Here is a 17,843-nt window from a genome sequence, read left to right as displayed (position 1 = left end):
ATGGTTTCAACTGGGCCACAACTACATGAATCAGAAAAATGACAGTAAAAAAACAACAACAAAAAACCAGCCTACTGAAACCCACATTCACCATCTCAGTCCACTAAAATCAGTCAGTAACAGAGAAAAGGTCATGTGAAAGGAAAACTGATTGGGTACAAATGAACTGAATCCAGTAAAAGAGCAGCACACTAATCGAAACCAAACCATTTCACAGCTGAGCGACAGAACTCAGCATGGATACACCAACAAAGACAAACAAACCTGGTGAGGCAGCCTACCTTGCAGTTTGACAGCAAAGTTGACAATCAGTGTCTTGGTGGATATTTCAGGCGGGTAGTGGGGGTTGGAGAGCCGAGTGGTGATGTAGAAACGGAAGTCATGGTTGTATTCTATTTCACGATCTCCCAGTTTCATGATTTCCACACCGCCTGAATGGTAAAGACAACAAAACCACCAACAACCATTAATGCAAGTTCACTGTTGGCACGTGTCCTTGTTGGAAGCACCAAAACTCTGCCACTGTTTTCCTTCACTTTTCTGCCTTTCCCCATGTGTGCTTGTCACACCCGTTTGGGGGCTATATCCCAGTGCTTGAGCATGGCATGTGACTTTTTTTTTTTCCTCATTTTTTCAACAATCCAAATTTCTCTTTCTTTAACCAACATCTTCTTTTTTGCTGCTGGGATTTTCCCTCTTTCACAGAAACCCTATTCACACTTATAATTTTTTTTAAATCACAAAAGTATGTGAATGAAAAAAAAAAAGGTCCAGACAATGAGCACCACGTTATGCAACCCAATAAGGTGATACCTCCTGTATCATTGACAAAAAGGGAAGGGATAAAAAAAAAGAATAAAGAGAGAGAGAGAGAGGGAGAGATAGAGACAAGGCCTTCAAGACTCATTCGTGATACACCTTTGGTCAAACAAAGGAATCAGTAAAATAAACCCACTGTAAAACAAATTATATGGTAAAAAGGCACACTGATATGACCTTGACCACTGACTGCCACAGATACACACACTGCCATCAGACCACTACACACACACACTTTGCTTACACAAGTAAGGTCGACACTGTGCTCCATCCAAAAGACAGTGCAGACCAGGAGAGAGGGCATGGGGGAGGCAGGGGGAGGGCAGGAGAGGGGAGGGGAGGTCCCTAACCACTCACCGGCTTTGACTAGGGACTTGGTCAGCACAGGGTCCAGGGAAGGGTCCAGATGTTCCTGAACGTTCTGCAGGATGACCGGAAGGCCCATGTGGATAGCAGTCTCCAGGGTGCGCATGTAGTCTGGCTGCTGGAAGTCGATCACCTTCAGGCCCTGACGATGGAGAGAGGGGACCAGCCACATAATGTCAGCGCTGTCTTGGTCTGACCCACTTACTCACATTTCACTCACACCACTTACAGCCCTGATGAGCACAAAGGACAGCTCAGTGCCGTCTCGACCTGACCCATTTATTCACATTTCACTCACACCGTTAACAGCCCTGGTGAGCACAAAGGACAGCTCAGTGCTTACTGTCTCGACCTGACCCATTTATTCACATTTCACTCACACCGTTAACAGCCCTGGTGAGCACAAAGGACAGCTCAGTGCTTACTGTCTCGACCTGACCCATTTATTCACATTTCACTCACACCGTTAACAGCCCTGGTGAGCACAAAGGACAGCTCAGTGCCGTCTCGACCTGACTGATTTATTCACATTTCACTCACACCGTTAACAGCCCTGATGAGCACAAAGGACAGCTCAGTGCTTACTGTCTCGACCTGACCAATTTATTCACATTTCACTCACACCGCTTACAGTCCTGATGAGCACAAAGGACAGCTCAGTGCCGTCTCGACCTGACTGATTTATTCACATTTCACTCACACCGTTAACAGCCCTGGTGAGCACAAAGGACAGCTCAGTGCTTACTGTCTCGACCTGACCAATTTATTCACATTTCACTCACACCGTTAACAGCCCTGGTGAGCACAAAGGACAGCTCAGTGCCGTCTCGACCTGACTGATTTATTCACATTTCACTCACACCGTTAACAGCCCTGGTGAGCACAAAGGACAGCTCAGTGCTTACTGTCTCGACCTGACCCATTTATTCACATTTCACTCACACCGTTAACAGCCCTGGTGAGCACAAAGGACAGCTCAGTGCTTACTGTCTCGACCTGACCCATTTATCCACATTTCACTCACACCGTTAACAGCCCTGGTGAGCACAAAGGACAGCTCAGTGCCGTCTCAACCTGACCCATTTATTCACATTTCACTCACACCGTTAACAGCCCTGGTGAGCACAAAGGACAGCTCAGTGCCGTCTCAACCTGACCCATTTATTCACATTTCACTCACACCGTTAACAGTCCTGATGAGCACAAAGGACAGCTAAGTTCCACCAAAACATGACTGAAACAGTACGTTGCCTATGACTTCCACCATAATTGTGTGTGCCATTACCTGTAATCTGTCAAGCCAGGTACAAAGAAGAGAGGAAAAAGCGTTCATGGCTCGTGTGTGAATTCAATGAATGAAAAACAAAACAAAAACAAAAACAGGGGAGAGATGGTGGGTGTTGCCAGTACTAAATCTCCTTCTTCTTTTCTTTTCTTTTTTTTTTTTTTTTTTTGATAGCTAAGGCATATTTGACATTGAAGAGACAAATTTCCACAGAAAATGAATTTGTGAAAGTTTACCATGGACATACACACACACACACACACAACCAAAACAAGATTATTAAACAGACACAATGTTTTTAAATACACACCAGCCCAAACCTCTTATTAAAACTGAACAAATATCAAACACATCCATACATTTTTTTAAAAATTTTTAAATTTTTTATCAAGCTGGTTTGCCTTGATTTTAGAGTGACCACTGCTCAGTCCCAGCTGATGCATACCTTTTCTCCTTCCATGTTCTTGATCCACTTGATGGCCTGGGACTGGGGGTCCACCATCAGGGGCCAGCGGGACCCCCGGGTCACGATGACCCCATTCTCTGTGGAGAAGGAGTCGTTGGGCAGGCCCTGGATGTTCCAGTCCCGCACCACCGTGGGCTTGGCCATGAAGTCTGTGAAGCGAAGGCCTGGGGTGTGGGGCAAGTGACATTCCTTGATCTGCACACAGTTCCCGCCTCACAACACTGCCACTCTGCAGCATGGGGAAACAATGCTGTTCTGCTTAACGCTGGTGTGCTGCACAGTTCCTGTGCAACACTGAGGGACCATCTAATTACTAACACCGTTTTCCAGCTGCTTTGTCACAACAAAGACGCCTTGGATGCACGCTCCAAGCGTTGGCATCTACTCGACTATGTCACCGTGAGGTAATGGGGCAAACATGATGTGAGGGTCACCAAAGCCATGTGTGGCACAGACTGCTGGACTGACCACAGACTGTTGGTCTCCAAGCTGAAACTTCCTATTCAGCACCCCAGATGCTCACAAGGAAAAAACTACCAAAATGCTTCTACATGGAGTGATGGCCTAGAGGTAACGTGTCCGCCAAGGAAGCAAGAGAATCTGAGCATGCTGGTTTGAATCACGGCTCAGCTGCCGATATTTTCTTCCCCTCCACTAGACCTTGAGTGGTGGTCTGGACGCTAGTCATTCGGAAGAGACGATAAACCGAGGTCCCGTGTGCAGCATGCACTTAGCGCACGTAAAAGAACCCACGGCAACAAGTGTTGTTCCTGGCAAAATTCAGTAGAAAAATCCACTTCGATAGGAAAAACAAATAAAACTTCACGCAGAAAAAAAAAGGGTGGTGCTGTAGTGTAGCAATGCACTCTCCCTGGGGAGAGCAGCCCAAATTTCACACAGAGAAATCTGTTGTGACAAAAAGAGAACTACAATACAATACAATACATCTCCAAGCTGAGGAACATCCAAACCAGTGAGTTCTTACCTGACTCCACTGACAGCAAACTCGTTTAGTTGACCCTAGATTCCAAGAACATAAAGAGCAAATGGTCAATCTTCAGGGATACAGTGTATGCAGCAGCCTACAATGTAATCAGAGAGGTCACTCACAAGCATTAGAGCAGGTTCAATGAAAACAATGAAAAACATTCAAGTTCAGCTAGCAAGGAAGCTTTGTATGACAATGCCAAAAAGACAGATGGAGGACAACTGCTTCAGCAGCATGACATAAGAGATTCAGTCCAATGCCAACAGCAAGAACATGAAGAAATACTATGCTGAAGAAATACTATGCTTCTCTCAAAGCAATGTACTGCCCGCAGTCCTCTGGCTCTTCTCCTTTGCTCAGCTCTGATGGAAACAGCAACATCACCAACAGAGACAAAATCCTCAAACATCAGGCTGAACATGTCAACACTATCTTCAACCACCCCTCCACCATCAGTGAAGAGGCAACTGATGGCCTCAAACAGACCCCATTAACCACTCTCTTGCTAACCCCCCACACCCTGCATAGGCGCAGAATGCCATCTCAGTGGAAAATCACCAGGCCTGGACCCCTATCAGCAGAAGTATACAATGCCAAAGGCCAACAGTTGATCACCAAGCTCTACTATAAATGTGGAATCAGGAAGACGCCTCAGGAGCTAAAGGATGCCTCCATGACCTGTCTCTATATAAAGAAAGGAAATAGGTAATCATGTGGCAGCCACCACTGAAAGTCCCTCCTGTCCATCACAGGAAATATCCTGGCCAGAGTCCTGATGGACAGACTGCAAATATATCTTGAAGAGGACCTACTTCCTGAGGGTCAGTGTGGCTTTACACAAGGCAGATGAACCGTGGACATGATTTTTGCCATTGGGCAATTTCAAGAGAAGTGTCACAAGCAAAATGTTGGTCTCTCTACCAAGGCCTTTGACACCATCAACCATGATGGTCTTTGGAGAATCATGTCCAAGTTTGGCTGTCAAACCAAGTTCATCATGATGGTCTGGCAGTTCCAAGATGGCATGCAAGCCAGTGTGCAGGATGACAGTGAACACTCGCATCCTTCCCCTGTGACCAACGACATCAAACAAGATTAGAAGAATGTGTATTGGCACTGACTCTCTTCAGCATGGTATTCACTGCCCTTTCCATGATGGCAGTGTTGGTGTTGACTTCCATTTCAACACAGATGTCAGATTTTTCAATCTATGCAAACTTCAGTCTAAGATGAGAGTCCCTGGGAATATCATCCATTGTTTACTCTTTGCTGACGACTTCACCCTCAGTGCTGTCAACCAGACTGAAAAGCAAACAAGCATGGACCTCTATGCCTCAGCCTGTGAGAACTCTGATCCCACCATCAGCACCAAGAAAACTGGGGTGATGCACCAGCCAGCCCCAGGGGACCCTTCCACTGAGCCCACCATCACAGTGCAAGGCCAGAAACCAGCTGCTGTTGAAAAGTGTGTCTGCCTTGGCAGCACACTGTCCAAGTCGACCATGACAAGTGTGGAAGTCACCCTCTGCAACACCCATGCTGGCGCAGCCTTTGACAAAATATCCAAACAGATGTGTACACCTATCAAGGACTTAGCCTGAAAACGAAGCTGAAGGTCTACCAAGCAGTCATTGTCATGATTGTGCCCTCACTACTGTATACCTCAGAGACCTGGACAGTACACTATCGGCACACACAACAACTCAAGTCTTTCTATCTGCCTTGCCTGAAGAACGTTCTGAAAGTCAGATGGCAGGATCAGATCCCTGACACAGAGACCCTTCAGAAATCTGGAATGGAAAACATTCACACTCTGCAGATGAGGTCCCAACTCTGGTGGACTGGAAATGTGGTCTGCATGACCAATGAGCGCCTCCCCAACAGACTGTTCTACAGAGAGCTATAGGTGGTCAGGAAAGCGCTTCCGAGAGGGCCAACAGAAGCTCTACAAAGACTCCGTTAAGACCTTCCTCAAGCACTGCAGCATTGACCCAAACACACAGGAAGCTCCAGCCTCCAATCACTAGGCATGGCACAGCAAGGTTCAGTCTGGCGTCACTGATTATGAGGGGCAGAGGATCGGCAACACCCGCCTGAAATGCCAGCAACACAAGGAGGAGGTGCTTAATCCACTTACACCTGGACAGCACCAGGTACACCACTGTACAACAGACACTTCAAGCCCAGATTGGACTTAGCCATTTATGGACCCACCCAGTGTGAAGCTCATGCTCTTCCTTGCTTGTATGTCTACTTGTGTGTGCGTGTGTGTGTGTGTGTGCGTGTGTGTGTATGTGTGTCTTTGACCTCCTGATGACTGGATAGACTGCTTGCAAACCCTAAATGCACACACACACACACACACACACACACACACACACACACACACACACACACACATACCTGTGCCATCCAGACTTTCTTGGTGATCTCATCGCGGTACTCAGAAAGGAAGGGTCCCATGTAAGACATGAAGGCAGCAGCAATGAGGCAGTCCCCTGGCAGGTAGCCAATCCTTTTAACCAGATCCTGCCAGCACCAACACCGCCCTGTTAGCTCACAACCTTACTTCTCAACACACACCCAACAGCTGCCTAGACAGTGGAGTGGCTAATAAATCATCATTGATGTCAAAGTCTTCCACATGAACGAATGTGTTTGGAAGTCACAGCGCTTCAACACAAAAGAAAGAAGGGAAGTCCCAAGTTCTTTATGATCAACACATATTCTCAGTACCCCTGTCACTACTCTGGAACTCTACTAGTCAACACCTCTGCTAAACTGCTTCATTTTCAAATGGTAATAGAATATCTGATTACATCTTCTCAAAGCTCTTACCGTTAGTCTGGAAAAGAAAAACAGAGACAGATACTGGGTGATATAATTGTTTACCTTTACAATCTTTGGGAACTCTCAGCTGGTATTCTGACAGTGCATAAGATATGTACAATAATAAAGAAACATCTAGATTCAGTAATATCACTCAATCCACAGACACACACACTTACACACACACACACACACACACACACACACACAGACGTGCACACACACACACTGAAGACACATGTCATAGTAATCAGTCAACATATTCATTCCACAGGAATACACTCAAACACACAGACTGAAGATAAAATCTGTCATCGCATCATTCAGTTCTGTTCATCATTTAAGATGACCCTCATTATCTGAGAAAAGCGTGTCAGGTATGGCTTTAAAACCTACTTCTTTGCAAAGCAGCTTCCCCACTCCCCTCCCTCTTCCCAGTCTCCAGTATGTTCTCCAGCTTTCTATTTATATGTTTTATACATTTTTGTCTTTCATCCCTCTGAATCCAAGTTATGCATGTGTGTTAATGACTGGAGTGAACTGCTTTTGTTTGTCCCTGCATATGGTTCAGCAAAATAAAGATCATCATTACTATTATTATCATTATCATTCCAAGACCCCAGCACAGAACAACTGGGCTTTAAGGCCATAAAACAACAGGTCATTAACCTCATCTCTACCTATCATTATTTTAATTATTATTATTATTATCATTATTATTATTATTGAACCATTGACCACAATGGCGACACAGACAAGGACCCCCAAGGTATGACCTCTATTTCCAGCAGATGTGCTCTATCATTATGATTACCTGGACCACAGTGACGTCACAGACAAGGACCCCCCAAGGTCTAACCTCTACAGTCTGTTTCCAGCGGATTCGTTTCCCAGAGTGTAAGTCAGTAACACCATGGGCCAATAGGTTGTTAACCTCAACTCCACTTAGACTGACATAAGCTTACAGTTGGGCCAACAGCAAAGTGAGAACTGTATGATCCATGGTTTCTCCAATGCAATGGGAATTCAGTTACAGCTTAGCCTTTTGTGAAGGACTATGACTGGCAAACTAGGAGGCAAGACTGCACAAGCTTTAAGTGCTGCAGCCTTTGGGGGGCTAGTTGGCTTTTGGGGATCACCACAACGCTGACTTCCAAAACCCTCTTGGCCAAGACAGTGGGGAAGACACTCTCCACCATAATCCAATTCCAGCCCAGATAGTCACGACAGCAGTTGCCTCCACTGCTGTTCTGATGATCCTAGTTGGACACGACGGACTATCATACAGTTTCAGTTTCAGTTTCTCAAAGAGATGTCACTGCATTCAGACAAACCCATATACGCTACACCACATCTGCTAGGCAGATGCCTGACAGCAGCATAACCCAACGCACTTGACAGGCCTCGAGTGCATGCTTACATATTTGTGTACTTATCAGCATGGATTTCTTTTTCACAACACTCTTGTTGCCATGGGTTCTTTTTCAGTGTGCCAAGTTCTTGCTGCACACAGGACCTCGGTTTATCGTCTCATCAGAAAACTAGACGCTCAGTTTGATTTTCTAGTCAAACTTGGGAGAAAGGGTGAGAGTGGGATTCGAACCCACACCCTCACGGACTCCCTGAATTGGCAGCTGAGCGTCGTAACTATTCTGCCACCTTCCTCAACAGAGACACTGAGAGTGCAGGTCTGACCTCCACAGTCTGTTTCCAGCGGATGCGTTCCCCGGACAGGCCCTCCACCAGGCGGCGGGCACGGTCCATCATCAGCTCCATGTGGGCTGCCTTCTTCTTCAGCTCCTCCTTCTGGGCCAGCTTTTCCTCATAGCTCTTCTTTAGCTCCTCCATCCGCTTCTCCAGCTGGTCAACAGCAACACACACACAACCCCAGTGCTAATCTGTGCTGTGCAGGGTGTTGAGAGAGAGAGAGTGTGTGTGTGTATGTGTGTGTGTGTGTGTGTGTGTGTGTGTGTGTGTGTGTGTGTGTGTGGTCTTCATTTTTTTTGGTAGCAAAGTGTATGCTTGTTACTATAACTCACACTGCTAGGCTAATAATCTGACTCATACTTGAATCAAAGGCACAACATGTCATTTCTTTCTTTCTTTTTTTAAATGAAGCTCAGTTATATGAATGGTCCACACAGTTGATAAAATCAAGTCTATGTGTCAACTCACTGTCAGATGATGCTTGTTGTGCCTACTTCTAATCTTAGTGCAGGTTTGTTTGTTTTTTCAACTTACACTTTGCTGGCTAAATATTTTAGCGCTGAGGTTATGTAATTTCTCTTATTCATCGATTATTTCTTGATTTTATATGTTCATATGTAAATGCTTGTGAGTAAACCTAAAACTACACTAACTTATTGTTCAGACTGAAACAGACCAGACATTTTAATGATACAAAGCAGAAATCTGCCATTGGACAAGTATGAACAACCACACAGATTGCTTCAATTTACACACAATTAGTTCTGATTAAGAAAAACCAATTGCAGGGCTGCCAATGTTGTCTGAGGTTTTAGCACAATTCGCTGGGAGGTACAGAGAAGAAATCATTTTCACCTGCCTGCAAGCCTGTAGCCCTCCAACCATCCCGTGGCAACGTCTCTCCAAAGCTAGCTTCTTACGACATGCTGCTACACTGTTTTCCTGTATCTACTTTGGTGATAAATCCATCAGAAGGGCTCTAATCGCCTTCATGTCCCTGCCTGTGCAGGAATCCATTTACCTACTATCCCTTTAATCCACTACTCCATGGATATGACTGTACTTGTGTCTGTATTAGTGTGTTTGTGTGTATGACTGAAACCACATTGAATGACACAGAAAATGAATGATGAACACCTGATGGCAGCTGTCAGTCAACTCTACCCAGGCAAGCAGCCTGTTGTGCAAAATGACTGTGTGTTTGTACAGCACTTAGAGCGTGCTCTCCAAACCAGGATAGGCGCTATATAAGTATCCATATCATCATCATCATTGCTACATTCTTCTACCCTTCCTTTCCTATCTTCACTCCACCCTACTCCAACCCTACCCTTACGCCCAACACCACATTCTTGTATTTATCAGTTTATACTGGGCTCAACGCTAAGCTTATATTAGAGATTGACATAAGCTTACAGTTGGACCAACAGCAAAGTAAGAGCAGTATGATTAATGGTTTCTCCACAGCAAAGGGAAGTCTTTTACAGCTTAAATCTTTTGTGAAGGACTATGACTCTCAAACTAGGATGAAGATTTCACTGGCTCTTAGTGCTGCAGCCTTGGGGGCTTCCCTTTGGGAACCACCCCAGCGCCAACTGTCCAAAAACCTTCTTGTTCAAGAGAGCGGGGATGTAACTTGGGCAAGGCACTTTCCACTCTAATCAAATTCTGGCCCAGACAGCCAGGACAGTAGCTGCCTCCTCTGTTGTCTTGATGGGTCATATCTGGCCACAACTGACTATCATACGTACATATATGACTAATTTTATTTACAACTAAACCCAGTCGAGCCAATATGAGATATCAATAATGAAACATTGTCTCTATTGTCTGGTCTGCCTGCTTCATCCATTCAGCCCCTTCAGCGCATACAAAACTCTGCTGCCCGACTCGTCCTCAGAAAGAAAAGATCTGAGCACATCACTCCTCTTTTGCAACATCTCCACTGGCTCCCTGTCTCACACCGAATAAAGTACAAGATCAGCACTCTATGTTATAGATGCATTCACAAAACTGCCCCTTCCTATCTCTGCGGCTGCCTTCACCTCTACACTCCATCTCGCTCACTACGATCGGCCTCGGATCCACTCTGTTTACGCATACCCAGATTCAAACACTCGACTATGGGCCACCGTTCTTTCTCTCTTTCTGGACCTTGCGATTGGAATGAACTTCCTTTTTCGCTTCGTCAAGTCTCCACACTCAGGTCTTTCAAGTCTGGCCTTAAAACCCACCCCTTCCCAAAATAGCCTCCCTTGCCTGCCCTTCCTTGTCTTTAGTTTCTACAGTATTAGAGATATGCATGCGTGTGAATGACTGGTGCGAAAGTGCTTTGATTTGTCTCTGCACAAGATCCAGCGCTATATAAATACCATTATTATTATTATTATTATTAAACATCATGGAAATACTTCTCTGGAAACACAAAGCATCTACAGTTAAAAAACCAACAAAAAAAACCCCAAGAACGTCCACTTTCTTTCACCCTTCATCTTTTTGAGGTTTCTTTTGCTCCCATCAATGAATTTCTGTACAAAAACTGTTTTAGAAATAAAGCCCTTTCAACACAAAGACTTTTTATCACCATGAAACAAGTTCCTAACACTGAAAGTCTCTTAAAAGGTAGACAAAAAGTGCCTGAGCTGAAAGTCCTTGAGGTGGGAGCCTTTCAATGTCCTTTTTGAAAAAGAAAATTGTGACTGGTTTTAGGTGTTTGGATTGGTTTTATGTATTCCGATATGTTTTTGAGAATTGTGACATCAGTATCAAGTATTGTACCATGAGATTCCATCATTTAGGTATGGTGATGTTTGATATGTATTTTGAGTGTTAAGTTGTGCTTGATGTTCTGGTATGTGTACATGCATAAATTATTGTTAGTGCTTGACGTCTGTGCAGGGTTATGTACGTAAGTTGTCATTTAAATGTTTAAAATTCATGATTCACACAATGATTGATCATGCTTTACATGGAAAGGTGCTATGTAAATCAAATCATGTATCATCATTATCAACATTATCATGCCGATGACACCCACCTCTGCCAGTCTGGCCTGTGCCTCAGCCAGCATGTCCTGCTTCTCCTTGAGGGCGGCCATGGCCTTGTTCAGCCTCTGCCTCTTGGGCTCCACGATGCGATAGATCCGACCGTAGGACTCCATGGCCCGCACCCACATGCACAGCGACTTGGCCGCCGTGGACACGCGGCCAATCACCTCAGGCACAAACTCCGCCTCATCGCAGAACTTGCCAATCCTTTTGAGGATCTTGTCACTGATATTGTCCTTGTCAAAGTTCATCAGCTGGTTCAGGAAGTTGGGGTCACCTGGAAACAAGAGAACACCAATGGACACTGCTGTTTGTTCATCACTGTTAAATCAAAGGAGCAAATCTGATGTCTCCTCACTCTGTCGCCTGCAAACAAGAGAGCAGCAATGGACACTGCTGTTTGTTCATCACTGTTAAATCAAAGGAGCAAATCTGATGTCTCCTCACTCCATCCAAAAACAAACAAAAGTACTTGGGATCACACCACATCGGGCCTAGAACTGTTAAAGTGTAGAATTCAACAGTGACAAAATCTGCTGTCTTCTTGTGCATTAGTAATCTCCAGCTCTGTAGCACACTGTATTCTAGGTATGGACGTTCAAGTATACGTTTACACCACCCAGTTAACAGCCATTCTTTGTCTCAGGGCTGGTGCATACTGGGTAAACATACATTCCTATGACCCAGCAAACTCCTGACATGAACTGAATGATTTAGCCGATAGTCTGCATGCACAGAAACATGGATAAACATGGAACAATTAACATGTACCTACCTAATGATATTAAAACTATTTTATATCAGTGATATATATTTTAGTGAGAACATACCAGATCAGGAAATGTATTGCAGGTAAGAAGGGGCTATAGTGTGAAAGCATTACATGAATGTGTGTTTTTCTGAACACAACATCTTCACTCTGCCCAGGCCCCAACCTCCTAAATATTCAAGCTACAAAGATGAAATGCATAAAATGTCAAAACAGCAACACCACTACTCAGACAACAAATTAGATGAACACAAATATGTCTGGCTCAGAAATATGTGCAAACATTTAAACAAACATGAGCATAATCAGCACAACACTCATGTGTCTCACTCAGCTGAAATGTTGGACCCCCCCCCCCCCCCAACCCCCTAAAAAAAATAATTTAAAAAAACCTGACTGACCTTCAAGTGTCAATAAAAAAAAAGTGACAGACAACACTGACAGAAGTGAATGAACAAATGTAGGACTAAAACAAGAGACAGTACACACCCAGCTGCTTCTTGGATTCCGCCCATGAGGGCTCCGACTGACGCAGTATCATGACAGCATTCATCACTTTCTCCACCAGAGGAGGGGGGCGTCCATACGACTTGATCTCAGTCATGTCCTTCTTGTTCAGACTCTCCAGGGCCTGACACAACCACACCAAACAAACATTGCAGAGAGAAACAAGGGAACTCAAAGTGTACTGTTAGTGAGCTGTCTGGCCCCTGTAGCACTGCCATGCAAACAAAACTGGCAACAGAACTTCATCAACATGGAAACCCTAGCAATATCCCACACTATGTACTAGCGTGTGACGCATTACTTTTATCAACAACAGAGCTGACACAGAGATAACAGAGACTGTACGTGTGCATGCGTGCATACCAGCGGGTGTAGGCATGCAGGTATATTTGAGTTTAAAACACATATAAAAGGATAAGTGCAAGAGTGCATGCATATTTTGTGTGAATCAGAATCAGTTCCTGTTTGTCCTCAAAACCCAACAGGTTCAAAAGACTAAATCACAAAAAAGAAGTCAGTAACGCGGACATCAGTCTGGCATAACTAATTAAAATCAACTGTTTCTATGATGAAAAGATATCACTGGCACATCATTAGTCTGACATAACTTATGTTACTTAACCCACTGGTCATAACTTAAGTTACTTAACCCACTGGTCATATCTTAAGTTACTTAACCCACTGGTCATAACTTAAGTTACTTAACCCACTGGACTCCTTAGGAAGCAGACGGCTACAACACTCAGTTCCAGGCAGTCCTTTTCAGCTGGGCCCATGTACATCTACCTGCCTTTGTTTTATCTTCCGAGCATCTTCTCCATGTCTGCCTTTGTCTGCCAACTTTCACTTTTCCTTGAAGGTTCCACTAAAGCGCTTGTCTGGTGATGTTTAGTGATGCTGTGCGGGGTGTGGCTGGTCCATCTCTACTTGCTTCTTTCCTTGCAGGTGGAATCTCCAAGTCTCTGCTCCATACAGGAAGACAGACTTAACATTTCTGTTGGACAGCCTCATTTTGGAGGAGGGGGAGGGGGAGGAGGGGGCTGGGGGATGGGGGGGGGGGGGGGGGGGTTGGAGAGAGCTGTAGAGTTCCATATAGTCCACAGGGTGTTGAATGAGTACCTTGCCTTACTGGTGCGGTTTTTGGTGATTTCAACTGCACTTCCATCTTTGCTGCCTATGCTACCAAGGCAGACAAACTCCTCAGTTAGTATGTCTATATTTCCTTTAATTGCAAATATCCAGGAAAGTGATCACTCCAGTTAGTATGTGTATGTTTCCTCTGTGTTGCAAATAGCCAGGAAAGTGATCATTCCAGTTAGCATGTCCACATTTCCTTTACCTGCCAATAAGCAGGAAAGTGATTGTTCCAGTTAGTATGCCTACATTTCCTTTCACTGCAAATAAGCAGGAAAGTGCCCATTCCCTTTCCCCATCCCACCTAATCCCAAGGACACTCAGACAGTGTGTCAAGGAAGCGACAAATTCCAATGACTGTCCCCCCCACCCTACCTCCACAGCAGCATTGAGGGCCGGCATTGCCTGGTCCAGGTCAGCCTGTGCAGCATCAGCCATCTCCTGACACTTCTTGCCTTCTTCTCTGATGCGGGCGCTGGTCACCGTCACTGCCTGAGAGCGCACAGGGGGTTTGGGGGGTTGGGGGAGTGATGAGGAGGTGGTGTGCGACAGGCAGGTGGGATGCAGTGGAAGCAATGGTGGGGGTGGGGGTTGGGGTGGGGGTGTAGAAGTTTATACGTTGCTGCTTCCAGCCCAACTTTACTGCTTCCAGCCCAGCTGAGCTCACAGGGCCACATCAGGGCTGAAGAAGAGACTGATCAGAAAGAAGCTACAAAACAGCAACAGCGACAACAGAACTTGGCACAGAAATTATGGCACAAATACCATCACATTCTAGCACATAAAACTGGGATATGCCTTTGACATTGACAGTTCTGTCAACCTTTTGCCAGAGGATGAAGAAAAAAAAGTAATCCAAACACAACATACGTATTCAGAATACACAAAATTATACATAATAACAGGCATACAAAACTAAAAATTGCCAGCAGCAACTCACACTCCCAGGCACAAAAATGTATACAAGATATTAAGGATGCCTAATAATCAATGTCTTGCACGTTTATTGCTGCTTTTTCTTTTTTGTTTTTTCAATTTAATTAAGTCAAGTTCAGAGATCATTCTCTATGTTTGTTGTTTTTTTCCACACCTGATGTGTTCTCTCTTAATGAGATTATAAAGTTTTTCTTATCTTACTTTCCCCCCTCATTTACCCACTTAACCCGACTGCCTTCAACTAACCTGAGTGTGGTTCCTCTCTCTACAAATGATATGCCCAAATAAATACACAGACACACACACACACACACACACACACACACACACACACACATGATCACACACACAGTCTCATCATTCCTTTCATCCACCACACTGACATGGAGCTAATAACCAAGAAGGGGCACACAACTAACCGCACCTTCTGCTGCTCGTCAGCTTCCTGTTTCTGCTGCACCAGCACCTTCAGATACTCATCACACTGCTTCTGGAACTCTACCACCTGCTTCTTGGCATCCTCCAGCTCCACAGACATCTTCTCCACCTTATCCCGGGTGTCGTCGATCTTGCTGAGGCCGTTTCCCAGCTTGGTGGCCTCTCGGTTCAACTCGTTCCTCTTCTCATAGTACAGCCTGCACGCACCACCACACTCTGCTGTTCACATGGCAACATTCCCTGCCTGCATCGCTGCGGGTTTACTTTGTCTGTCATTCGGCAAGTGACTCGATCGTAGACATTTTATTTAAAGAGGTATGCGTTAAGTTCTACAAAAAGTTCTGCTGATTTACTTTTTTTGTCATTTGATGTGGCTCGATGATAGGTAATCTAATCAAAATGTATGTTAAGTTTCAAACAATGTTATGCTGATTTACTTGTCATTAGTGATTTTGCTTGATTCTACAGAGTCTACAAACGTATATCATGTTCTCAGTAAACATGTTGAAGAAGCTGGCCTTCTGTTCACTTAACCAGACTGCAGGTTATCAATGTATTCCTGATGAGGTAACTGAGTATACCATGGAAGGCTGTACTGCATTCACTAAGACATGTTATACATCCCTCAACACACACACACACACAAAAAAAAATCTTTAGTGTAGCCGGGTTGGCTGCAATCTTCGTTGGGCCAACTTAGCAGACGACTTTTGTAACTCACCGAAGGTTACTGAGAAAGTTGGTAAATCGGTCGCAAGTTCTCTCTCTTTACAAGGAGCCGTATGATTTTTCATCAATTTTATTAACTTATAAACACTTTCTTATAGATGAGATTATAGTTTTTATGTTATTGGACTTCAGAAAGATCAGACTTCTCAACTGCAATGATATCATTTGGCCAGAAAGCCTATAACTCTTTAAAACTAATATTTATGTGAATGAGTTTTGGCACGATCTTTGAAATCCACTCAGTTGAAACATACAAAAATTAATACCTTCGTTTTCTATAAATCGATATAGTTGCCGTGGAATCTAGATTGTGCATTAAAATGTAAATGATTAAGCTTTCTTCTCGTGTACTGCTTTCCGTGTACACCTAAGTTATAGCCATGCGATAGTACGAAATGTCTGACAGCATTTTGGCCCCACAAAACTATCTCTTCTTCAAGCCACTGGAATTCGCCAGTACGGTTTGAGCAAAATATGTTTTTACAACACCTAGACATTTTTATAGCGTGTCTTGCAGATGTTTGCATTTCTGTTATCAATCTGATTCATATCATACATGTGTAGTTGTGCAGTAGTTGGTTTGAACGAAGTATTTCATTGCCGATCACAAGTGCCAAAAGCACCGCCAAGCGGTGCTGACATGGGAGCTGTCCGTTGAGTTTTCTCTTGAATTTTGACATAAAAAATCTTTACTCTAGAAGCAGATTCTTTAGATGATTTTTATGTGGTTGGAAATTCAGGATTTTCAGTTACTTAAATGTTACAATTATATTACATATCGCGACGTATTAATTGTTATAATGTACAAAAATGATATATGAACTCGTTAAAAGCTCGTTCATTCAGTGACTCTTTTTGTTTACAGTTTTTAACTACATTATTTTTTAAGAAAATGGTTTAGTTTAAGAAAATGCTCGTCTCTTGCAGTTTTGTGTGATATATAATATGTCTATGTTAGTTCCCCGAGCTGAAAGTCAGAAGCCGCTAAATTTGGTCAAACAAACACAAGCTTGGCCCCTCAAGGCTCGCGGAGGGCCGGTTTCGTGAGTCGCTTCACGGCGCTGGCTTTGCGGTTCGGCGGAACTGGATATAAGGACTGAGTGAGTGCCAGACAACCAGAGAACTCTCCTGGTCTGGAAGAATGAGAAAATAAAAGAAGAAAACCAGCGCACTGCCTTCCCGAGTCTACACCTTGCCTGGCTGCGGCTCTCTTCTGCAATCACCTTCTACCCGTCTTCACCTTCTCTAACACCACTTTACCACCCCATCACATTAGGTTTTACAACAGCTACCTGTCATTGGATGGTTCTGGCGTCCCGCAGTTAAAAGAACAGAAAAACAGACTCTGGACAGAACACAGAATGACACTAACCACACCATCAACATTTTCCTCCATACAATTTTTCATTCACAGGGTACTGAATTAACTAGAATGGACTTAGTGACAATTTCAGTTGAAGGCAGCCATATTGCCTGAAAGTCTTGTCACTGTCAGAATTGAGCATTCCATCATTAATTCACTTTAAAATTAAGGAAATTAGGAAAATGCGGCTGTTAAATTTTATGAGGAAGATCTGTATATAGGCCTCATTACTTACTGCATAATGTCCCTGAATTAACCTTTAGAATAGACTGCCACATAAGCCATTCTCAAACAGTGGATAATTCACTCCCATACCACTGCCATGAAAGCTGTACTTAAACAGCAGCTAAATATCTCCATCTTGTGAAAGCTTTTTCGTTGTTTTGGAATTATCATATTAGTAGCTTTAGCTTTGCGAGTTCCCCTGACTCTTATAATAACATGGAAACACACTACATCA

The 17,843-nt window shown here is 44.1% G+C and overlaps 1 protein-coding gene across 1 annotated transcript in view; it reads right to left on the bottom strand.

Annotated features, from left to right (window-relative positions):
- Window positions 1–17,843, bottom strand: part of LOC143289344 (dynein axonemal heavy chain 2-like) — a 152,572-nt gene that overhangs the window by 33,453 nt on the left and 101,276 nt on the right. Inside the window, exons 56-64 of the mRNA XM_076598345.1 lie at window positions 15,278–15,488; window positions 14,293–14,409; window positions 12,766–12,907; window positions 11,498–11,784; window positions 8,449–8,613; window positions 6,328–6,453; window positions 2,916–3,131; window positions 1,177–1,327; window positions 282–431 (exon numbers count right to left, since the gene is read on the bottom strand). Coding sequence (XP_076454460.1) covers window positions 282–431; window positions 1,177–1,327; window positions 2,916–3,131; window positions 6,328–6,453; window positions 8,449–8,613; window positions 11,498–11,784; window positions 12,766–12,907; window positions 14,293–14,409; window positions 15,278–15,488 — 1,565 coding nt within the window. The remainder of the gene's footprint in view (window positions 1–281; window positions 432–1,176; window positions 1,328–2,915; window positions 3,132–6,327; window positions 6,454–8,448; window positions 8,614–11,497; window positions 11,785–12,765; window positions 12,908–14,292; window positions 14,410–15,277; window positions 15,489–17,843) is intronic.

Source organism: Babylonia areolata, chromosome 13 (assembly GCF_041734735.1).
Source record: "Babylonia areolata isolate BAREFJ2019XMU chromosome 13, ASM4173473v1, whole genome shotgun sequence".
Classification (NCBI taxonomy): domain Eukaryota; kingdom Metazoa; phylum Mollusca; class Gastropoda; order Neogastropoda; family Buccinidae; genus Babylonia; species Babylonia areolata.
The sequence above is the reverse complement of the archived record's forward strand: the minus strand, read 5'-3'. Positions and strand labels throughout refer to the sequence as shown.